Source organism: Sceloporus undulatus, chromosome 1 (assembly GCF_019175285.1).
Source record: "Sceloporus undulatus isolate JIND9_A2432 ecotype Alabama chromosome 1, SceUnd_v1.1, whole genome shotgun sequence".
Taxonomy (NCBI): domain Eukaryota; kingdom Metazoa; phylum Chordata; class Lepidosauria; order Squamata; family Phrynosomatidae; genus Sceloporus; species Sceloporus undulatus.
In genome coordinates, this window is record NC_056522.1 from 288,368,816 (window position 1) to 288,394,005 (window position 25,190).

Below are 25,190 nucleotides of genomic sequence, written 5' to 3' on the forward strand. Positions count from 1 at the left end.
CCCCTTTCTGTTGCTCAGGGTAAACCAAAAGGAACCTTGTAATGAATAAAGAGGCAGAACCCCCATTATGTTCCACTGAAAAGTAGTTAATTGCACCTCTAGCCATTAAAGGCAAACAAGCAGCACCATTACAGCTATGCGTAAGTTATTTTAAAATGTGCTAGTTGTCTCTGTTTAAATGTAAACACCAACTTTTTAAAAAAAAAATGCCAAAGGAACCTGCTTTGACAAGTTCAACATGTGGAAACAAGGGCTGAAAAAATAGTTAACCTCAGTTAAGTCTCAATTAAAATAGTTAACAAAAGCTTTAGGGCTCTTGATAATACTACAGTTGCTAGCCAGCAATTCAGTGTTTCAGGTGAGGCAGATCTATTTAGAAAAAACATTAATCTTGCAAACCAACATATCAGTGGGTCATCATGGCCACTGTGACACAATGTTTCACCTCCATTAATGTTTTCAAAAGTTGATAACATATCCCCAAAGCAAGTTGTAACAAAGTGTTACAACTGTGTAAAAAAAATTTTCTACATCCCTTAGGGATGTAAGCTGCTTTTTGTTGTTTTTACAAGAAGCGGGGTAGAAATAAAAGTTTTATTTTATTATTATTATTATTTATTAGGAGTGTAGGTACACAGGTTGAATCTCCCTTATCCAAACTGTTGGGACGAGAAATGTTCTGATTTTGGAATATTTGCATATGCGCAATGAGATATCTTGGGTGAGACACAAGTCTAAATATGAAATTCATTTATTTTTTGTATATATACAGAAGGCCTTAAGGTAATTTTTACATAATATTTTCAATAATTTTCCACATAAAACAGTTTGTGTACATTAAACCATAGAATGCAAATGTATCACTGTCTCAGCCACCCATGAAAAATGTTTTGAATTTTGGAGAATTTCGTAACCTGGGTATTTCGTATCCCGAGGTACCACTGTATAACTTAGAAAAAGAGTAAACTTATTACTTTACCTCTGCATATTATTGCTGGTTTCTGTGGCAAATGAATGAAGGATCAAATTGGCATTATAGCCAAATTAAATATTTAAACATTAGTCATTATATAAACACCACATATTTATTAAATTAGAGCTGTTTACAGAATTAATCTATTGCATACATAGTTCTTTGTGGCTTAAAACACATTCCAAATGGACCAGAGATATTTATGTGTTTTTGTTTCATGTATGAAATGAAATAAGCTTTGTTCTGATACAGCAAGGCATGCTGCACTACAAGTAGCATGCAAGTTGAAAAAGTGCTTGTTAACTAAGAGTGGATTTGTTGTTCTTGTCATGATGCAATTTCTGTTGTATATAACCTTATCAGTGCTTCCCTCTCAAATCTAATAGCTACTTCATAGTCATTGGAGTGATTTCCTTGTGGTTTCTGAAGTAGCACTTAAAAAGAACAAAGTTCACTCCAGACTTTAGTTGTCCCAAAGCAGTTTATCTCCACTGTACACTCTGAGATGACTGCTTATGTCAATACTAAGGATTTCACTGTTAGAGTGATGTGATTGAGTTTTGTGAGCCATGTAAATACAGTAGTGGTGAAGCAACAGGAGAAAGCAGCAAGAGATCAAATCACAGTCCACAACAGAGGTTAGAACAGTCTGCTGAGAATGGCAAATGGTGTTATGCTTGGCTTAATACCGTAGTCTGAATGTTCATTTAGTACTCTTTCTTTCCCTCCTCCCACATATACCATGGTGTTACTTATTTTTTCCTCATATACTAATGAGGCAGGATTCACCCAGCCCTAGTGTTGTACAAATGGAACATGTGAGCTTGCACTGAGGCATTAAACATGCATTATTATTTTATTCAGATAGTTTGTTGCTTTGGTGATTCTTCATTCTGATCTGCTACTATATTCTTCTTGCTGGCTGATTTTTAATGTAGATTTCCTTGTTTGTAGTAGTATGTAGACAGATCTTGTAGTACAGGGGTGGGCAACCTTTTTGAGCCGGGGGCCGGGTTGCTGTCCCTCAGACAACTGGGGGGCCGAACCCAAAAATTAAATAAATAAATAATTATTTTACAATTTAAATATATAAATAAACCAGGACCAATGTAGGACAAAATTTTCAAATGGAAGACACTTTTTTTTAAAAAATGGAGGACATGCGAAAAAATTTGCTGATTTTAAAAAAAATGTTAATATAAATGCATGTTTCTGAGGCTTCTATAGACAATTGCCCCCCAAAGGCCCCGGCGGCAATCGGCGGCAGGACCAGGCTGGGGCCGGTCCCAAGGCCTTGCCGGGCTGCATCCGGCCCGCGGGCCGCAGGTTGCCTACCCCTGTTGTAGTACCTTTGAGACTAACTGAAAGGAAGAAGTTGGCAGCATGAGCTTTCATAGACTTCAGTCTACTTCCTCAGGTGTCATTTAATTTTGCTGATGGTTGTATACAGTTTCATGTGTCTTGGTCCAATATTTTTTTTTAAAAAAGAACAAATATCCTTGATACTGCATCCTTTACAGGTGTAGAAAAGAATCTTGCCAGTGCCTGACATTGTAGTCTCTTCCATGACACATGCCGATACCAACTCCATAGTAATCTGATCCTCAGGTACTCCCTGGAAACCATACAGGATATGTTCATAATCCTTGGTGAGACTCCCCAGCAAGATGTACGCCTTTTGTTCTCTCGGTATTTTGATCCCTCTCATCTGAACTGGGCTGAACAGATCTTGCATCGTCTTCAGATGCTTTTCCGGGGATTGTCTCAGTTGCATTTTACAGGCGTACAGTCTCCTACACCGGATCATTTGTGACAACGCTGTACTAGACTGATGTATGTCCTTAAGAGCCTCCCAAACCATCTTTGAGGTTCCCTTTTCCCGGACATGATTGGTATGGCCAGGCTCAATTGTCAACAGAATTGTAGCACTCGCCTTCTGGTCTTTCTCAAGGGTGTCAGCAGTAGCTCCTCTTTGAACTACTTCTCAAAGACCTTCCTTAATCAGTAAATATTTACAGTAAATTGACCATTCAGCGTAATTGCTTTCAACTAGCTTGGGAAATTTAGCTGCTTCCATCATTAATTAGAACTCAGAGTCCTGGCAGTTTTCCTAGCTTCTACTGTCTGTTGTGATAAGACACAGGCAGCAGTCCAAAAAGTCTTACCACTCTGCCTTCCGGCCCCGACGGTTTAACAGGTACAGCAACAGAAAGTGCAACACACTCAGAGCCTGTTGAATTCCTCAATAAAGACTGGGCCCATAACCCTTGTCGCAGAAGTGAGTGCGCAGACAGGCTTTCAGAAGCCTTCGTGAAGAAAACACTTGTCTGTCTTGGAGCTGTCCGGCTTTCCAGGAACTCCTCCTGCTGCAGCTAATGAATGATGCTGAAGCCAGACTTATCTCCAAAAAGCAGTTATTCTTTCATTGCTGTGTTTATAAACACGAACCTTAACTTGAGCTACACACTATCACCAATCCACCAACCAACAACCCACATAGTGCACTGAGGTCCTGGGCCTTATCTAGGCATTTACCATGCGGCCACTATGCTCAGCCTCTTCCTGTGGCTTTTCCTGTGCCACCTGCATTGCTGTCCCCCAACCAGGATGACACAGCATGTTTACAAATTGTACAACGTGCTCTCTGGCACTTCATGACCTTGTACCATCATTAGTTGCCAAGACACCCAGCTGCAATCAATTGCCTTGTTAGCAAACTGAAATTGACTTGTAGTTCCCTGTGTTACTGTTCACATCTGGACATTTTATACTTAGGATTTTATTCCCTAACAGCCCTTGCATTGCTGTTGCATTACTCCTTAACATTTCTGCAAGCTTTTCAGTGTCAATACATTCCTGCTTAATTTAATTGTTATGCTTTGAAGAAAAATGACATCCATAATCTGTGATTTGAGGTCCATTGAATCTTATCAACTTCAGTAGATAACAAAAACAGGTATTTGTGAGGTATTGTTTGCATAGAAATATGAAACACTGATAATTGTTAGCTCCTTTCTCCAATTTTAACAGTAATATTGGCTACTATCACATACATTTCTTTTTTTTAAATTCTTGAAATTCTTCCAAATTTTCAGTTTTGTAAACTTTTGAATCAAATTTCTGTTATCATTCATTTCAATACACATGCATACATAGGTTTATGATGATATTTCTTTAAACAATATTTATCTGTGAGTTAGAAGTCTTGTAGAAAAATGATTACTTTGTTCTTCCTTATTGTGTCTGAGGCCTGTTGCAGACTGCCAAAATAAAGCTGCTTCGGGTCTCTTTGGAGGTATGCTGTTTAAATGATGCATGCATCCTAGGAATCCGGAAGCTGCAGTAAAGCTGCACTCCAGTACTTAGGAATGGAGTGTGGCTTTGGCGCGACCTCCGACTCTTAGGACCCATGCATCATTTAAATAGCATACCTCCAAAGAGGCCCGAAGCAGCTTTATTTTGGCAGTCCGTAACAGGCCTCAGTTTGAGAAAGAAAGAGTTGGTTGAACAAATGTTTTTCTTAAGACATATAGACTAGAGTATTTAGTCACTAAACTTTTAAATTGCAACTGCATTGTCATACTAGTTGTTTAGCATGAAAGTAGATTCCTCTCAAAAGATTATGGAAATATTACTAGCTGTTGTTTGTAATCTGCTTAGTTCAGCTCACTATGGGCCCAGGACTGATTATGTGTGGGGTGTAAGATATTAGATTGGCAATGTAATTTTTTAGGGTTTTAGGGCTGCAAATAGGTGCACACATGAACAGAATATCCATAGTAAGATATGGGCCATACACTCATTCCTGGTTGAGCTGACCATAGTTGTGGTATCCAGCTAACTTGAGTAGCATTTAAATAAAAGGAAATACTGGCTATCTTCTTTTGTATGAATATATTTTTGCTGATTTTCATTGCATCTTTAATACAGTCAAAATAACTACGTACTCAGTTTGTCATTAATCAGTATTAGAATGTACCATGGGTTTTGTGCAAGCTTTTAACTCCTATTGATTGAATCCAAAGATATGGCTGTGTTTGTCTGTAGAATCAGTATACAGTGGTACCTCGGGATACGAAATACCCAGGTTACGAATTTTTCGGGATACGAAAAAATCCCATAGGGAATTATTGTTTCGGGTTACGAAAGTTTTTTCGGGGTACGAAAAAACTCCGGCGCTATTTTAAATGGAGCCGCGGCGGAGCCGCGGCTTTTTCCCCATTAGCGCCTATGGCATTTCAGCTTACGAAGGCTTTTCGGGTTACGAAAGCGGCCGCGGAACGAATTAATTTCGTAACCCGAGGCACCACTGTATAGAGAGATCTTGTAACACCTTTGAGGAGTTTTTCACATAGCTAAAAAAACCCGGCTTACCTTTCCCTGTTTCAATCCTCTTCTGGGATGCAGCTGGGTATTATCACTTGCATTTTGCTGCTGATGCCACCTCCTGCCTAAGACTCGCCTAAATCCTGGCTCCCAGCTGGCCAATTTGCAAAGTTGGGAGCAACATCAGTGGCAAAATGAGAATGATAATACCCAGTTGCATCTGGAAAGAGGATTCAAACTGGGAAAGGTAAGCCAAGTTTTTTAGCTGTGTGAAAAACTCCTGAGACTAACTGAAAGAATGAAGTTAGCAGCATGAGCTTTCGTAGACTATAGACTATTCTCTCAGATGCATCTGAGCTCATGCTGCCAACTTCTTTCTTTCACTTAGTCTCAAAGGTGCTACAAGATCTTTCTACATACTGATCCTATTGACTTAGTTGATATGATGCCTAGATTCTAGTCCCTAGTACAGTGATGGCGAACCTTTTAGAGACTGAGTGCCCAAACTCAGTGGTATTCCCGCACTGGGTGTCACCAGGTGCTGGAGAAGGGAGACCTCTGGGGGTGGGATTTCCAGGGGGCAGGGCATCTAGGGGAGGGGAAACACACAAGGAAAAAATGGAGAACTTGACCAAATAAAAATTCAAAACATAAAATAAAACATAAAAAACTCATATAAATATTAAATCCATCTTTCTCAGTCCTGCTCCAAATGGAGGATGTTTTGGAATCCCTCTTGGACAGGAGGCTGGAATGGAACGTATACATGATTCATCTCGTTTCATGCTCCTCAATTTTACTCTCAACTTATCCAGGGATCATATCAAAATCCACCATTTTGGCCCTAAAATCTGTTCTCAACTTATATATGAGGTCGACTTATAGTCGGGTATATACAGTACTCATGTCTTGATGTCACAGAAATGTGTTCTTACCTCTTTCTTTGCTTCTATTCCTCATTGTTGTGTGTTTTCTCACGCAGCTAATGTTGTTAAATAAGAACATGGGATGAGTTGTATTTCAGGCTATCAAAGAAGAGAGAGGAAGTAGTCATGTAGCTGCCATTTTTGGCATCAGGCACATGTCACACAGTCAATGAATGATATATGCCAAAAATCTGAAAAATAGAGTGGGTGTAAAGAAGGAGTGACTTGCAGCAGAGAATATGTTATCTTTTATCCTTAACTTTCACCATGGATACTAATATTCTTCCCCAACTACTTTTTACTGAAACAAGGTGAAGGGGTCCAGAGCCCTTACTAGGGAGAAAATAATCAGAAAGAAGGGATTCCAGGGGGATTGCATTGCCCTGCTCCTTCCATTACTGTACTTAAATGTTAATTTAAAACTTGTTTGCTGTGTAAAGCTTTTTGAATTTGAGTTTAATTTTACCTTTATAATTTGTATATTCAGATTATGTGTATTAGGATATCTTATTTTGGTAATTGCATTAAAAATGTATGTATGAATTTCTTCCCTTCCCTACATTCCTTTTTAAAAATTTTTTAGAACACACATGTTTGAAGAGGTACTTGTTTTGTTGCTTTATTTTTGTAAAGTGCCATGTACATTAATGGTGCTGTGTAGATGATGATGATGATGATGATGATGAACATAGGAAGGTGAGTATAGTGTAAGCACTTACTATACTACCATTTTTCTTTTGCCTCACCCTGCTGCTTTGGAGATCCAGGTTTTCAGACCCAGGTGTGTTACTACTGAACATATGTTAGCTTTAGGTAGAAATAATATATAACTATTCAGGATCTTAGTCGTGTTTTCCAGAACATTTGAATAATAACCTGCACAAAGGTTCACTATTGCTACATACAGTAGACATTTGGATTTTGTGATACAGATTGGGAGTGCGTGCAGGTGTTTGCTGTGGATCCTGTTAATTTTGAACTTTTTATGTTATGGTAGTATGTTTTTTGTTCACTAGGCTTGTATGTGTCACAAGAGCTGTAAAAATGTGTGGAATATGTTGTGAGGACATTTTACAGTAGCAGTGTACAGTATGAAGAGGGAAATTTCTCATAATTATTTTTAATGAAAATTAACATGTACATTTTTCTTCAAATATTACCTGGTAGATTTCTGTTATAGAAAATGATATTATTAAATGTTAACAGTGCAAGCATAACCTTATAAACATGTTTTACTACTATGTCTTATCAGAGGGATACTTTGTTCTATTTCTTGGCAACTAAATACATTTTTGGATTTTTTTTGGATATTTAGAGAATACCTATAATGAGCATTGTAGTCAATTTACAAATGTATTTACATGCTTTGGGGAAGAGGTGAATTATTACTGGTGGTGGGCTTGCAATTGCATATACAGGTGTCCCTCCATATTCGCTAGGGTTAGGGGAACAAGACCCCCATGAATATGGAAAAACTGCAAATAACAAAAACACTGTTTTTACCTGAAAGGACACCTCTCTAGGAATCTCTAGGTCCTCCAGTACAACTCTGTGGTCAATGTCCAACATACACTGACCATAGAATGGCACTGGATTAGCTACGAATGGTCTTTCAGTGCAACTTTTAGTTAAAGTTCACCACAGAGTTGCACTGGAGGACCTAGAGAGAACATATTAATGAAATCCATGAATAATCAAATCTGCAAATATCAAAGCCGCAAATATGAAGGGATGACAGTATTTAAAAGTAGTATTTCACTGAATCAGTGGACACTTGTGCAGTTGTTTGTTTTTCCAGAGATGTTACACGTTGTTTAGCAGTTCTTACTGGTTGAGTATACATGAAATGATAAAGACTGCATTAACCATTGCTTTTCTTCTGCATGATGACCCTCATTTTGGCCCATCGTGAGGTATATTTAGTTTCAGTCATTGTGTCCTTGTTTTTGAAAACCTTGTGTCTTTCTGTTCTTGGAGTTTTTCTGTTTAAAGTCTGTTTCTCATACTTTGTAAGGTCTGTTACATATTTATGTCATTCCTCTGCAGGCGTTTAGATGCTAACCACATTACTGTGGTGCCAGAAGATAGTTTTGAGGGCCTGGTTCAATTGCGTCACCTGTGGCTGGATGATAACAGCTTGACTGAAGTCCCTGTCATTCCACTCAGCAATCTGCCCTCCCTACAAGCCCTAACCTTGGCGCTCAACAAAATAACAGACATCCCTGACTTTGCATTTACAAATCTATCAAGCCTTGTTGTTCTGTAAGTTTTGAGTTTGTCATCAGTGTAGGAGTTTGATTTGTATGGAAATTCAGTTCCTCTGCTGCTGAACACCAGCTGCTGTATGAAACTATTGTACTTTATTGCTGTTCAACAAAAAACATTGTTGTCAGAAGAAGTGAAAAGGTGTGATTCTTCTAACTTGAACCAATTGCTTCATGTATATTGCTGTATATGAGCATCTTCTTGCTCAATGAAATGGTCAGGAGAATTGGCTTCGACAATTTAGTCACCTGATGAAGGGTGAAGGCATGCCTTGAAATATTCCTATTTCCATCCTTCCCCCAGTGAATCAACACTGATAGTTGCCCTGTGTCTGCAATTGACAAATAGTACGTACCTCCAGTACAGGAGACAGTATTCTCCTGTCCCAGTTCCTGGGGAATATAATATGAGTGGGAGGGTGTTACTGCTCTGATGTCCTACTCCTAGGATTCCAAAGAACATGCTGTTGGCCACTGTGTAAATAGAATGCTGGCCTAGAAAGGCCAGTCATGTGATCCTGCGTAGCTCTGCTTATGTTCTCATTGTAGTCATTCCTGGATTCTTGGACATATATGATTTGAAGCACTGGGGACTATATCTAAAATGATTTTTTATCACTTAAACAAACTGGCGTTCACACATCTGCCATAAACAAACAAAGGCACAGTGTTGAGGGAGTCACCTTTCCACTGCCTTCTTTTTGTAAGGGGGCTTAAGCATATACCTCTCTGAGCCTTCCAGTTTTGAGAATGCTAAATTTTTTAAAAGCTGTGCATAGCAAACTTAAGCACCTCATTTCACATGAAAACAAAGATTGGGATTGGAAATTTTTAATGAATTCCAGATGAAACAGAGCAGTGATCTTGAGTTATGCTTGATTTTCATGGGCCCAGCAACAGTAGTGGGATGATCCATGGTACCATTCTTGACATTTTGGGGAGAAGGCAAAATATCTTGTCATTGTATTTCCAGGCCAATTATAGAAGTAATGTATATACGTACTGAGTACTTAATTCTGCTATTGCCCTAACGTGAATCTGGGTGCAACATATTCTGCTATTTAGGAACTGTATTCTTTTGAGCAGAAAATACATAGCTTGCCAGTTCTTTTGCTACCTTGCTCAGCAACAAATGTTATGGTCCATTAGCAAGTCACCAGACTGGATGTTTTTTTGTGAGTGATGTGCTATCAAGGAAAATTATTTTTGGAAACTTGTGTGAAGTGACTCACTGGGTTAATAGATTTTCCTCTCCCTGTCTTTGTTTTCCTTCAGACATCTCCATAACAATAAAATAAAAACATTGGGACATCATTGTTTTGATGGATTAAATAATCTGGAAACTTTGTAAGTATCTTTCTTGCCCTTGGATCTCTGTTAATGAATAACATTACAAAAGACTTGATGCTGTCAAATTTTGAGACTAGCCCTTTAAAGTTTTTGGCTTAGTTTTATGATTACATTATTGTCATTAACTCTATTATACAAATATGTATAATTTTTTTTGCAAAACACCAAGCAGGTCACAAAATAGCTTGCTTTTCCTTCCCAAGTTATTCAGCATGAGAAGAACATCTGGCAGCAGAGAGAGGAAATTTCTGTGTCCAGTTGATAGAACTGTCAGCTAGGAGCCATGGCTATGGTGACTAGGAGTTCGTGGGAGTTGTTGAATTAAAGAAGAACCCTAATCTTTCCAAATTCTCTGGCAACAGCTGGTTTGGTTTTGGTTCCCTTTTTGAAATTTCTTGTATCACAAAAGAGAGTGACCGGTGGAGATATTAGGACAGACAAATCAGAGACAGAGCAAAAAAGGAATGGTGGTATAAAGGGGGAAAGAATGAGGGTGTCCTTGTAGTAGCTGCCTTAAAATGGAAGAGCAGAAGTCCTATGAAATGGAATTGTGTTTACACAGTATTTTGTAATTCCATAAGAGAGGTCTAGTTCACTGCATGAGGAATGTAAAAAAAGGAGGTTGTATGGGGGCTAAATAAAGATAAGCAAAGAACTGTAACCCTGCAGAAATAAGGGGCGCTTTTTATATGTTTGCATCTGGCAAACATGTAAACATACCAATCCACAAGAAAGGAGATATAAAAGATAGCAGCAGCTATGGGTCAGTAACACTAATCTCACATGCAGGCACAATAATGCTCAAAATTCTGCAGCATAGATTCCAGTCATATATGGAGAGAGAAATTCCAGAGGTGCAAGCAGGATTCAGAAAAGGAAGCAGTACTAGGGACACATTACAAACATACGATGCCTAATAGAGTGCACCAAAGAATTCCAGAAAAGAATCAACACGTGTTTCAAACTACAGCAAAGCATTTGATTGTATAGATCATGAAAAGCAGTGGAACACACTCAGTGACATGGGGGTACCACTACATCTGGTAGTCCTGATGAAGCATCTGTACCAAGGACAAGAGGCCACTCAGAACAGAATGGTTCCCAATAGACAAAAGGGATCAGGCAAGGCTATACCCTATCACCCTACTTGTTTAATTCATATGCTGAAAACATCATAAGAAGAGCAGAATTAGTATCAGAAAAAGGAGGAGTTAAGATAAGAGGAAGCACATTGATAGCCAAAGATATGCAGATGACACCATAATATTAAGTAAGCAATGTATTACAGAATATTGAGTAAGCTCCAAGATGACTGTTCTAGAAAGTTTTTTGTTATTGTTGTTGTTGTTTTCAGTCAGAGCTGACTCAAGGGCAACTAACAACAATCTGGCCTGGAGATGGAGTGATTAGGCACTACTCCCTCATGAACATTGTAGTTATTATCACTCCAGATCTGGAAAATAACATACCCCCATCTTCCTTTGTTCTCCTTTTATTCAACAACAAACAGCAACTATCAACACTTAAACTCCAGATTGGTCTGTGAAAACGAGCAAAAATGTGGGTAAAATGGGGAGAGCAGCTAGTGCCTATGTTTAATTGTGAGACTAGAGTACTACAAAACCTGAAGGATTTTTATGTCTTGATATGTGTTTATGTGTCTCTGTCTTTTTATGTGTGCAATTCTGCCTGAAAATTTGGATTTTGGAAAACTATATTGCATAATGCTACTGATGTTTTTCTTTCCAGGGATTTAAATTATAACAACATGGTTGAGTTCCCTGAGGCAGTTAAAGCGCTTCCAAGTCTGAAGGAGTTGTGAGTGTTCTTCTTCTTTAAAAAACTAAAAATCAAACTGGGTTGGATTATGAATATTTTGTCTTGGGAGGATTTTTATTTGATCATAAAACTTGTATAATGATGTTTTTATTGACATCCTCCCCTCCCCCCAGTGAATAAACCAACTAGCTGTCTTTCACCTATTCTTTGCTTGCCCACCTGCCACCCACCTTCCTTCCTTCTTTCCTTCCTTCTTTCCTTCCTTCCTTGGTTAAATCTGGGGGGGGATACTTTATCTGATTAGGTTTCTAATACAGATTGGGTATCCATTATCCAGAATTTCAAAATCCAAAGTACTCTAAAATCCAAAACTTGTGTGCTACAACACAAGTAATGTAGTAGGTACCTGTACTGCATTGTGAGGATGGATAGAGACAGAAGATCTGTAAATTAGTGGAAATACAAGCCCTTGCCTTTTCACAGATCCTCAAAGTCTCTCTAGACTCATTATAGCATGTTATGTATGTACAAATACAGGTATCCAAAATCCAAGGAAATTTGAATACAGAACACTCTGGTCCTTGTATTTGGATAAGGCATATTGTCAGTAGTTGCACACGCACCTGTCCTGCCATAAAATATTGAGAAAGTTACTTATGTTGTTATGTAGTAAAACTGTGTATTGCACACACATGATGATTTCAGCCACAGGTGGTGAGATAATTCTGGAGGGTAGGCAGGTATGATTCAAGCTTGTTCAAGGACTTCTTGTGGGCAGCACATGGCTGTAAGAACAAAGAAGGGGCAATATGGGAACAAGAGGGAATGTATTTATTAATTGTAATAAACAAACAAAACAAACACTTCATTTATATACCACCTCTTCATACTGAACAGCAGTGTCTAAACAGTTTACACCGTAAGCTAATTGCCCCCACAATTTTAGTGACCTCGGAAGGATGCGAGCCAGAGTCAAGCTTGAGCCTTTGTGCTGGTATTGAATCGCAACCTTCGGTTTTTGAGTGAGTGGCTGCAGTACAGGCATTTAACCACTGCGCCACCAGGGCCCCTTAATGAATAAGAATGGAGCCCGCCATGAATTTGAAATTAAATGTAGTTTAATTAGACAATATTAATGCTTGCTGTTTAGTTCTGACAGTGAACATTTCTGGTATTGAACTATAATACTGAATACAAACTATTTCATGGCCGGCATCCATAGTTTTTTGTGGGTTTTTCGGGCTCGAAAAATCCACCCCCCAAAAATATAATACTGAATAGTTTGCTGAGTTTTAATGAATGAAGCTTGATTTTCTTAAATGGGTTAGTTCTTAGACTTGATAGCTACTCAACCTGCTGTCTTTTTTCTTCAATAGAATATAAATTAGCTCTTTCAAAACCAGTCAGAACTCAGCTTTCTGTTTCATAGCTTTAGTAGGTTCCCCCCCCTTAATTTATTCTATAATATTTTAATGTTAATAGTGCTAAACAATATTTCTTCAGAGCTGCAGCTATTGGCAGAAGAAATGGGGACTAGCTCATTCAGGGATATTCTAGGCACTTTCCCCTGAATATTCATATTACATTTTTAAATCAACACCTCTAATTTACTTACATATGAAGACTCATTGAAAAATATGCTGGTACTATTCTGCTCAGTAAGTAATAATCCTAATCCAGTATCTTGGCCAATTCAGTATCAGCCATAAACGTGGGCAATCTTTGGACCTCATGATGCTGGGAACTGCAGTTTTTTGTTGCCTCTTGCTGGTGTGGCCAGTGATGAGTAATGATGGAATTTTCAGATCACTATTAACACATGTGCATGCATGCACACACAACACACCATCTCTGTGTGTTTGTGATTGACAGGGCTTGGAAAATTTGATTTGCCTACAGTTTCTTTGATCATTATAGCATGGGTAATTTTGAGAGTCATAGTCACCCCCCCACAAAAGTCATTTCCAAGTTTTGGCCATGGAGAATGTACAGGGTCCTATCTAGCTTATGTGGAGGTGCCACTTGTGTGAACTGTAATTCCTACATGAATATTATGTGACATTTACCCTCCAATCCTATGTTTGTGTTGGCATGTTGCAACTTGTTATTAGATTTTGATTATTCAGTCATACCGTAGGTTGAGTTAAATGATCCCTTTGCCATTTAATTTTGTTTTTCAGGGGATTTCACAGTAATTCCATTTCTATGATTCCCGATGGTGCATTTGTAGGAAATCCACTTCTAAGAACTATGTAAGTTTTAATGCTAAATGATTATATTTTTTCCTTTAATGGATAAAAATAGCAACTTTGGAATGAGACATACTATGTTTTTCTTTTTTTTAATCCAGACATCTGTATGATAACCCTTTATCCTTTGTTGGGAACTCAGCTTTTCAAAACCTGTCAGATTTACATTCCCTGTAAGTACTCTCACAATTGACTCTACAGTATTCTTCTACTCTATATTTAATTTTAGGAAAAATTAAAATCTCATTTTTGGTACTCCATTTCTAAATGCATAAATTCAGAAATCCTGTTGATATCAGTGGAATTATTTCCAAGTATGCATGTTTAGCATTGCAGCCTTGGAATGTACAGTGGCTAATTATTTGTGGAAGATTACAAGCCTATAACAAGATTACAGTAAGCATAATTCATATTGGTATGGCAGGTTCCCATTCTATTGGCTTTTTTAGAAGTCATAAAGAAGCTATTATGGGGAATGTTGGTAATGGTTTTGCTTACTGTTGCAAAACCAGAAACAACAACAGGAGCACTGGCAACCTCATAATTATGATAGGCAGAGGCTGATAAAATCTGTTACACAAGAATGATGGTAATGATGTGTTAACAATGGAGTTACGACTGTGACATGATGCAGTAAAAATAAAGCAAAACCATTCCAGAAATTAGAGCTATACCTTAGTGATTCCAAAAGATCCATGAATAGTATATCTGCAGTCCATCTGGTTCAGTGGAGACTAAGTCAGTTAGCCTGTTCTCTGAAGACTTAATAAACATGGTTTAAACATGGTTTAAAAGGGGCTTGGTGTATATTAATGATAGAAACAGATGTGTTGTTTGGTCAGTAGTTGCTATGAGTCAAGAGTAAGCAACTCACGATCCTCAGATGTTAATGGACTGCAGTTTGTATCATATTTCTCCATTGGCTGTGCTAGATGTTCATTCCAACAACATCTTTAAAACTATCGTTTGTCCACCCCTACCCTATGTTGATGAGGCTGTTAAAAACAGGTGTCCTTAAAAAGTTGGGCATTACTATAAAGTAATAGAGTTGGAAAGGGCCTATGAGCCATTAGGTCCAGCCCCCTGCTCAGTGCAGGATCTCCAGCTAAAGCATCTCCAGTAGGTAATTGTTCAGACTCTTTTTTGAAGGCATCCAGAAAAGGAGACTCTTTCACCTCTCTATGCATTTGGTTCCTTTGCTGAACAACTCTCACCGTAAAGAAGTTATTTCCAATAGTCTGGCATGTTACAGACCACCCCTTTGGAGCGGCCTGTAACCGGCCCTTTCCCCGCTGTATCGGGGCCTTAGCTGTCACAATGGCAGCCTCTGAGGCCCCAACCTGCTGCTTTCCAGGCCGTGGAGAAGCGGCAAAAGGCTGCTTCCCCGTGGCCTGGAAAGGGGTGTCCTTGGGGCTTCATGCCCCAAGGACACCCGATGGCGGTGGGGAGGAGGAGAAAGGGGCCACTCGGCCCCTTTCTCCCTTGCGTCCCTGGCGCAGCCGTCTAAAGGCTGCACCAGCGACGCAAACCACAGAAGGAACTACGTTTTGGAGCTCCTTCTCGCACTGCGGAAAGGGTGCTCTAGGCGCCTCGCACGGCGCGACGACGTCATTTGGAGGCGGCGCAGTGGTGACGTAGTCATGGTGGTGCCCATCTGTATAGGGCGCTGCCATTTTGTACGGACTGGGTTCGTACTAGGGTTGGGGCGTCAAGAAGTGACGCCCCTTTCTAACCCTAGTACGGGCTCGTCATGTACTAGGGTGCCCGTTTGTAACGGGCCATAGTCAACATCTACCCTCCTGTAACTTAAAATCATTAAACCTAGTTCTACCCTCTGAGGCAGCAAAGGACAAGCCCATGCACTCCTCCTCTTTGTGGCAGTCGTTGAGGTATTTAAAGAGTATGATCATGTCACCCTGCAATCTTCTCTTCACCAAACTGAACATGCCCAGCTTCATCAGCCTCTCCTCACATGTTTTATTCTCCATACTTCTTTTCACCCTCATTACCCTTCTCTGAATTTGCTCCAACTTGTCTGTATCCTTATTAAAATGAGGCACTCAGAAGTGAACACAGTACTCGAGATAGGCTGACCAGTGCAGAATTTAGGGGGGCTATTACTTCCCTCAACTTGGAAAAAGTGGTTTTATTAGAGCAGCATTTGCCTTCTTTGCTGTATCATTATGCAGCAAGTCACGTCTCTCTGTCTTCATCATACACATCAAGACACTTTTAAAACTGCTTATATTCATAACTAAGTCCTCACAAAGGAGACTGTGTGGTTTATCTTTCTTTGAATCTCGCATAGCGGAGTTGCAGAATTGTTATTCACAGATCCCTTGTGATTATGTATTTTTTCACAATTCTTGTTAGATTATTATAGTATTTTTGTGGCTTTGCCTTACTGCCTTTGATGCATGCATTCATAGTGTCATTGTTGTGCTAAGTGTGCTAAGTTTTATTGACCATTGTTTACTCTCATGAATTTAGAGGGATGCATTCTTTGTTGTTTTTCTGAGCTTGGTTGTGAACATTCCTTCCCCTCTTGCTGTTTTTGCTTTTCTTTTGTAACACTCTGTAGAAGATGGTAGGTCATATAGTTTGGCATGTTTATATAAGCTCATCTAAGTACACACACCCTTTAAAAATGCACATCCTCTAAAACATACTGTTGGCAAGCTTGATCAAACAGACTCTTGCAAATCTTAGTTAAACTGAAAAGTGTGTTTCTTTCATTGACAGTTTGTTATTTGTATTACCACCTCCAGTTGATTCCATCTTGAAGTAAAATATGGATTTAGTTTAGATTATTCCAACTTGAAGTAAGATAGGTATTTGGTTTATATGACTCTCATATCTTCCTTTAAGATCTAAGATGTAATCTGCTGGCATATACTTGACAGTGGATATTATAAAAATGTGATATTTCTTTTTTAGAAACACAGTACTTCCGTTACATGTTGCTCCCTGCCATATAGATTTATGAGTACTGTAACAGATAGCTCCTCTTCCTCATTCCACTCTAAGCTTCCCAACTAGGCTGCAGGAGGGTGTACAAAAAAATAAAATTGATGGTTCAGTAGCCACATTTTTAACCTAATTTTGACTGAGTGATATGCATATTTTGCAACATCTTAATTAAAAATATTTATACATCAGGATGTGATCCAAATGTTACAAAATCTATAAATGTAATTTATCCTGACAGCATTTCCCAGTGTTACAAGCCAGTAATTCGGCCATGGGTGTCATGTTTCTGCTTCTTATTCAGGGTCATCCGTGGAGCCAGCATGGTACAATCATTTCCTAATTTGACAGGAACTAGCAATCTGGAAAGTCTGTAAGTATCTTCTATCAGATTGTAATTAAATTAAACTAAATTTTAAAAAAATCTTAAGGGAATTATTTAAATGAAAATACTGCAGTCGCTTGATCTAAGCAGTCGCTAGGCAAAACTCATAAGGAAAAACAGAATCCCCTGATCAGCAGGAAGATGCTTCATCATAATTTTGTGATACTTTGATTTTGGGAAACGAGAGTAAGAACAGGGGGAAATAAAATACAAGACATAACAGTCTTTAAAGAATGGGATGATAAACAGGTTTAACTGTGCTAGCAGGAAGTTAATTTTATTATTCTTTGTAGTCGTAATTTGTTTTGTAGGTTTGTTGTTACCATTGTATTGTTTTTAATGTCAATCTTTGTCCATTGATGTTATATGTGTGTTGTTTTTAAAATACTGCTGACTCCAGGAAATCTGATTTCATATTCAGACTTCTTTTAATTTTAAGGAATTCAGTTACATGGAAGTGTAGTTCTTCTTAATGCTACAAATTGTGCAAATCAAAATTTCTAATAGTTTTATCTCACTGGTAATCAGCAAGCATGTTGGAGCTCCCTCACTGGTCCCACTTGGCTTCCCTTGCAATGAAAGTGACTGTGATAATCAGAAATGTACTACTCATACAGACCATAGTATTGTAGGAGGTCAGTGAATAAACCGAGGCCCAATCCAGATATACAGAAATGCTGTTGCTCATAAGGAAAGTTTACCTGAGTTGGAAATGACAGCCTGTTCCAAATGAGGTTGCACTTACTTTGAAAGATCAAATTCCTGCCTTGTAGGTTCTCTTAGACACATGGCTGCTTGTGGGAGGTCAAGTGGCAAGGAGTATCTCTGCCCAGTTTTCACTGGTGTGCCAGTCTCATCCTTTACTGTAGAGAACATCTGTCAGTGGTGTTCATGTCTTCACTACCTCACAAATAGACCACTGTAATGAACTTTCTGTGTGGCTGCCCTTGAAAAAGTGTACAGAAGCTGCAACTAGTACAATTGTAGCGTTAGAAGAGACCACAAGGGCCATCCAGTCCAAGCCCCTGCTATGCAGGAATACACAGTCAGAGCACTCCCAACAGATGGCCATAGAGCCCCTGTTTAAAAACGTCCAAATAAGGAGACTCCAGCACTCTCAGAGGCAGCATAGTATGTTTCACTGTCAGACAGATCTTACCATCAGGAAGCTCTTTCCAATGTTTATGTGGAATCTCTCCTGTAATCTGAATCCATTGCTCTGTGTACCAGTCTCTGGAGCAGCAGTAAACAAGTTTGCTCCATCTTCAATATGACATCCTTATTTAAATATGGCTGTCAATGTCACCTCTTAACCTTCTCTTCCCTAGGCTAAATACACCCAGCTCCTTATAAGACATGGTTTCCATACTTTTTACTATTTTGGCCACCCTGGACACACTCCAGTTTGTCAATATCCTTCTTGAATTGTGATGCCCAGAATTGGACTGTAGAAAAAAGGCAGCAGCTAGATTGGTGTTAAGTGTTTACTTTAGAGACTGCATAACATTGTTCATAGAATAACTGCACAAGTTTCCAATTTGGTTCCAAGTTCAATGTTAAGTTTGACCTACAATACACTGAATGGCTTGGGGTCAGGATCCCTGAAATACCACCTGCTCCCATATGGGTCTGTCCAGTACTGTTCTTCCTTATTAAAATGATGATGTTCCTCATGGCCTTTAGTGTTTGAAGCTACTCTATTAATTTTGTATGTTTTAAAGTTATTTTTGAGGACTATTTTCAGTTTGTTTTAAAGAGTACTTCATTTCTTTTTGAAGATTTTTTATTTCTGTATTATTTTAATTTTTTCCCCTGTTGTACATCACCTCAGGTGCCCTGTTGGGCTGGAGCCAGTACATACATAGATATATACATAAATGTTAAATCCAAGACTCCTCTAATGTTTCTCCTCTAATCAACTGGAGTTTGAAAGCAGGGTTTACCATTACCTTCTGGAGCCTGATATGTTAGCAAAGTGAAAAGCCAGGTTCTGCCTCTGGACAAAACACTAAGCTATATTTGTATGGCTAGTTCCTGTGAATTGTCCAACTTTTAAGAAGGTGCCAAGAAGATTAGGCACCAGCATGGTTTCTCACTGCCAACAAGACAGAATTGTCAGCAGTTCTAGGTTACCTTGCAATATGAATGTGGCCATTGTTAAGCCTGACATTATTTATCCTTTTTTTAAAAGTGAAAATTGTAAAAAACAGTATTAATGCTGTGTTAATAATATTTAATAATAATTATTATAATTATTATAATTATTTGTATCCTGCCTCTCCCTGTATTGGATTGAGGTGGGTAACAACAAACATAAGAACAATAAACATAGAACACAACAAGCCACAAGTGAAAACATACCAAAACATATAAAATCCAATTCCCTATCTCCCTCCCACCTTAAAATAGCATTAAAAACAACAATTCCCAATAAAATGCTACCAAAAAAGTAGTCAATAAAATCAAGCACAATCACAGTCTAGTGGGATCAACTATGCAACTGGAGAGTGAACATTCCAAGGAGGTGAATTTGGGAAGGCCTCCCGGAAGAAATCCGTTTTTATTGCCTTCTTAAAGGCCTCCAAAGATGTCATATGGCGGATATCTTCTGCCAGGTCATTCCAGACTTTTGGAGCAGCAACAGAAAACATCCTCTGGGAAGTTGTTACCAGTCTGGGTTTCTTTGACTGCAAGAGATTCTTCCCAGAGGACCTGAGAGTGCAGGAAGGATTGTGTTAAGACAAGTTATGTTTTGATTTTTACAGTGTTCAAATATGAGGCATTTTTAAAATTCTAGGAAAGTTGCTGCTTTTAAAATAGTGCTGATATAGGTCTTTCAGAGCTTACTCATATATTTGTTTTCTGTTAAATAGGACTTTTACAGGCACTAAAATAAGCAGTATTCCTATTGATCTGTGTCAAGAGCAAAAGATACTTCGAATTCTGTAAGTAGAAACTTACTCTCTTTTATTTTTAGTTTTATTTAACTTCAGAAGAAGGACACACAAATATATTTATTCTTAGCATATCTATGGATGTTGGTCAGCTGCAGTGTTGTGGATTTCATTTGAGATATAAACAACATAACGTGCTAAGAAATGAAAAGCTGTTGACAAAAATAAAAGACATATCAGGCCAGACCTTTCTTGAAATGGCCAGTAAAGTTGTGAGATAGCAAGAAATTCCATTTAAATGACATTAACTCAGATATCAAGTAGGAGTACCTGATACGTATGGGGAAACATGTGGCTGTCCATTGTGTGATTCACATTTATTACCTTAGTTTGTCAAATATTATGAAATATACAGAACCTAATAATAATAATAATAATAATAATAATAATTTGTTTTATTTATATACCGCTATTCCAAAGATCATAGCGGTGAACAGCAAGTAAGCTAATTAGCAAGTAAGCTAATTTGCCCCCAACAGTCTGGGTACTCATTTTAGCGACCTCGGAAGGATGCAAGCCTGAGTCGAGCTTGGGCCCTTTTGCTGGTCTTGAACTCGCAACCTTGTGGTTTTGAGTGAATGGCTGCAGTACAGGCATTTAACCACTGCGCCACCAGGAATGACTGAAAAAGAAACTAGTATTATTCTTTTCTCTCGTTACCTTTCCCCAATTTAGCAGAGAGCTGCTATTTTTTTTTTTTAAAGCAGTTACCCTTTTTGGTTTACCAGTACACATTTTAATCTAACAGTGCAAACCATTTTAATCTAATTCCAACAAATGTCTATTCAGAAATAATCCCCATTGTGTTTTACTCTCAGGCAGTTAGGCAGAAAGGTGCATCTACACTATAGAAATAATGCAGTTTAACACCACTTTAAGTGCTGTAGCTCCATTCTATAGAATCCTGGTATTTGGATGTTTACAAAATCTTTAGCCATCTCTGTCAAAGAGTGCTAGTGCTTCACAAAACTACAGTCCCAGGATTCTGTGAATGAAGCCATAACATTTAAAGTAATAATAATAATATAATATACTTTATTTGTATACCGCTCTTCTGGAACGATCAAAGCGGTTCACAGAGTCTTTAAAAAACACACTTCATAATGTATCTATACATTTAAATACCAATAAAAACCAAAGCAGCACATAAAACAAACACAAACATGGAATCTGTCAATTGCAATTAGCCATTTCTATCAGAGGAAACATTCTCTATAAAGAGTCCGGAGGATATGCTAACCGGAAGAGGTGGGTCTTTAAAGCCTTTTTGAAGGCATCCAATGTAGAATTCATCTGAAGCTCTTCTGGAAGTTTATTCCAGTACATTGATGCGGCCGATGTAAATGCTCTCTGGTGAGTTGCTGCCAATCTCACCTTAGGATGTACTAGTAAATTTTTCCTTGATGTTCTGAGAGTGCGGGGTGGATTATATGGGGAGAGGAGTTCCCTCAAGTAACTCGGGCCCAAGCCATATAGGTCTTTATAGGTGATAACCAACACTTTGTATTGAGCCCGGAAGCTAATAGGTAGCCAGTGAAGAGATCTTAATACCGGTGTTATATGGTCTGACCTGGAAGTTCCAGCGACCAATCTGGCTGCAGCGTTTTGAACTAGCTGAAGCTTCCGAACCTGGTACAAAGGTATCCCCATGTAGAGCGCATTACAGAAATCCAAACGAGAGGTTACCAGTGCATGTACTACGGTTTCAAGGTCCTTCCAGTCCAGACAAGGACGCAGTTGGCGTATCAACCGGAGCTGGTACCAAGCTGGCCATCGCATCCACTTGAGATGATAACTGCAGAGATGAATCCAGGAGTACTCCCAAACTGCGGACTTTGTCCTTTAGGGGAAGTGTGACCCCGTCCAGGACTGGATGGCAAATTTCCCTGCCCGGACTTGGGGTACCTATCACGAGTACCTCTGTTTCCTCTGGATTCAGCTTGAGTTTGTTTTCCCTCATCCAGCCCATTACTGACTGCATTATTTCTACAGTGTACATGCACCCTCATATTGCATTCTAAGTAGTTAGTTTAAATTGTGCACTTTGTGATATTGAATCTCGTTTGAAAAATCTAGTTAAATCTAGTAAACCTAGGGTTTTTGTTCATTTGTTTTTTGGAAGGGCAGGTGATAGCTAAGGAAAACTTGATATTTATAAAAATGCTAATACAATACAGTGAGCCTGCATCATATGCGGGCTCATTATAGGTCACTTCCAGCTTACACGGAAGCCGCCGGGGGATCGGGAGAATGGTGTGTGCACTGTGCACAAGCCCCATTATATCTAATGGTGCTCAAGCATACTCACTTTTTGCCTTCCTCGGGGGGAAGTCCGAAACAGGTCCCCCATTTAAGGCAAGGGCGGACTATATGTGTTTGTGACTCCATATTAGAACCAGGAGCCTTCCTATAAAATAATATAATTAACTATGCTTGTTTTTTGTTTTCCTGCTTTGCCAAGGGATTTGTCCTATAACAATGTAAAACTACTTCCAAGTTTTAAAGGCTGCAGTTTCCTGGAAGAAATGTAAGTAACGCCCACAACAGAACAAATCTCATTTTCCCCTTTTATCTGTACTATAAATCATGAAACATCAAGTTAGAGTAATTTTTGTTGCAAGAAGACAGTATTATAAAAAATAAGCATTGTTTTGGGACAGGAGTGGGAACCTGACAATAAACATTTAAGTGGCAATTTGTTAAATCTTCCCCCTCCCCCTCCCCCTTCACCTATTGTCCCACTTAACTAACTTCTAATTTATATATCTATCCCTTCTCCCCAGCTCCATCCCCACTTGCCCTATTGGACTATAATTTGGTCATGATTGGTTCATCAGTTCTCTTTCATTTTTAATTTTTCAACTTCTCTCAGATTTATAACAACTTTATTTTTGTATATACCTATTAAAAGTCCCCAGTCTTTTTTATGGTGCTTCCTGCTACTTTCATTGAGTTTGTGGTGCCATAGAGTTGGAGGAGAGCCTGTCAGAAGTCTATAGCAGTTCAGTGTTTTGATGCAGGAAATCAAAGCTGGAGCATTACTAACAGATGCCTGTCCAGTCTTTACTTGAAGACCTTAAGCAGAGGGAGATCCTTCCTTAGTATCTGGTTATGTTAACGAGTTTCTTCAGTTTCTGAAACAGAATGTGCCCTTTTGTAACTCAAGTCCTTTAAATCTAATCCAGCCTAATGGGGGGGGAGAACAGTCTGTATCACATTTTGACAGCCCTTCAGGTGATAGAAGAATGCTTTTATATTTCTCTTCATTCTTTGCCTCACCAGAGTGCACATTCCTATATTTTTCAACTTTGCCTCCTAGGACTTGTTTTTCTTACCCTTCATTATCTTAAATTGCATTCCTCTGTACTTATTTCTATATCTCTCTTGAAGTACACCATCCAGAACTGAGCACAGTACTTTAGATGAGGTACAAGAGTAAAGTGGAACTATTATTTCTCATGTAATACGGAAAATTGTAGTTGTATTAGTAACAGTGTAAAATTGTACAGTATTAGCTTTTCTTTGAAGCTACATCACTCTGCTGACTCATACTCAGTTTTTGATCAGTCATAGTCCTAAAATCCCTTTCACATGTATTGCTCCAAACACAAGTGTCCTCCATCCTACATAAACTACAGGTTTCATTTTATTTTTCTCAGACGAAGAACTTCAATAATGTGTTAGATTCAATCTTTCATTACATTTTGGTTATTCCTTCCATTTGCATTTTCATCTAAAAACCAAAAAGTATTCATCCATATGGGAAAAAAAACCCTCTCCAAAATCTACAGTTGGATAACATCATTATCAGAACTAACCAAAATGTGTTTGTTTGCGTGTGTTTTAAAATATTGTGCTGTTTTGTGAGTTTTCTAGAGCTCTTCATCAGATTATGGTACCAAAAAGCAGGAGTGGGGGGGGGGGGGGACAGAAAAAGTACAAAATTTTAATGAGTGTGACCATGAGTTCTACAGTTTCAAACTTATATCAAGACAGTGATTGTAGACTGCAATAATCTGCCAATGTTAGGATCTCCTTCATCTAAATAAAACATGGTTTGCAAACCACATGTAGGCCCTCAAGTCCAGTTTTGGTGTACAGTTTTACATTACTCTAAAGTCAAAGACACTGCTGTGTTAGTCTGGAAAATCAGTATGCAAAGGGATCTTGTAGCGCCCTTGAGACTGACTAACTGAAAGAAAGAAGCTAGTAGCATGGATTTTCATAGAATTGAGCCTACTTCCTCAGATGCATGCAGACATTACCCATATTAGCCTGACTCTGATTGGCTGTTGGTGAAACTCCACTCTGCCAGTGCCTTGTCACAGTGGCCCATCTGTGGGCTAAGTAACTGAAGAGTACCGGTTCCTGAACAGAATCTTGTAGCACCACCCCTCCCAATAGTTCAATTGATTGGCATTTTTGACAGTTGTTTTCCAGCAAAATCCACCTGACAGTATTATCATCTGACCCGCAATTTCAGCAGTGTGATAATATAAAATAAGGCTCTCTCATTTGTATTTTGACTAATGCTCTCTTCCTTGAACATAATCTTCTATCTCCTTTCTACAGTGGAATAATAGTCTTCATTCAAGAACTAAATCCTTTATTATTGGTTGAATAGAATGTAAAATGGAATCTGGTCTCACTAGGATATGATGCAGTGCCAAGAATATGCCTTCTCTTAGTGAAAGTCCTCTTTAACAGATAATTTCTGTATTTCAGATATTTACAGCATAATCAAATAGAGGAAATCAAAGAAGATACTTTCCAAGGACTACCCTCTCTACGTACTCTGTGAGTATACTTACCTTAGAGGTTAAGAGAAATGCTCAGTATTAGTAAATTTGAGCATGCTTAAGCAAAGGAATCGTATATAAAATAGTTTTCTGTCTGAAACTGTGTCCAGATCATCACTCTGCAAAATATTTCAATTCTTTGTGTTCTTCTGTTGCCAATATATGTATATTTCATTCATATGCACTTCTCTAATCCAATTTGAAGCAATAACCACGTA

The 25,190-nt window shown here is 38.6% G+C and overlaps 1 protein-coding gene across 2 annotated transcripts in view; it reads left to right on the forward strand.

Moving 5' to 3' along the window:
• The window catches only part of LGR4 (leucine rich repeat containing G protein-coupled receptor 4), a 181,784-nt gene that overhangs the window by 128,375 nt on the left and 28,219 nt on the right, over window positions 1–25,190 (forward strand). For both annotated transcript variants that reach the window (XM_042478342.1, XM_042478434.1), the window contains exons 5-13: window positions 8,272–8,487; window positions 9,765–9,836; window positions 11,589–11,657; window positions 13,799–13,870; window positions 13,969–14,040; window positions 17,139–17,207; window positions 20,093–20,164; window positions 22,635–22,700; window positions 24,899–24,970. In XM_042478342.1, the coding sequence (XP_042334276.1) occupies window positions 8,272–8,487; window positions 9,765–9,836; window positions 11,589–11,657; window positions 13,799–13,870; window positions 13,969–14,040; window positions 17,139–17,207; window positions 20,093–20,164; window positions 22,635–22,700; window positions 24,899–24,970 (780 nt within the window). The remainder of the gene's footprint in view (window positions 1–8,271; window positions 8,488–9,764; window positions 9,837–11,588; window positions 11,658–13,798; window positions 13,871–13,968; window positions 14,041–17,138; window positions 17,208–20,092; window positions 20,165–22,634; window positions 22,701–24,898; window positions 24,971–25,190) is intronic.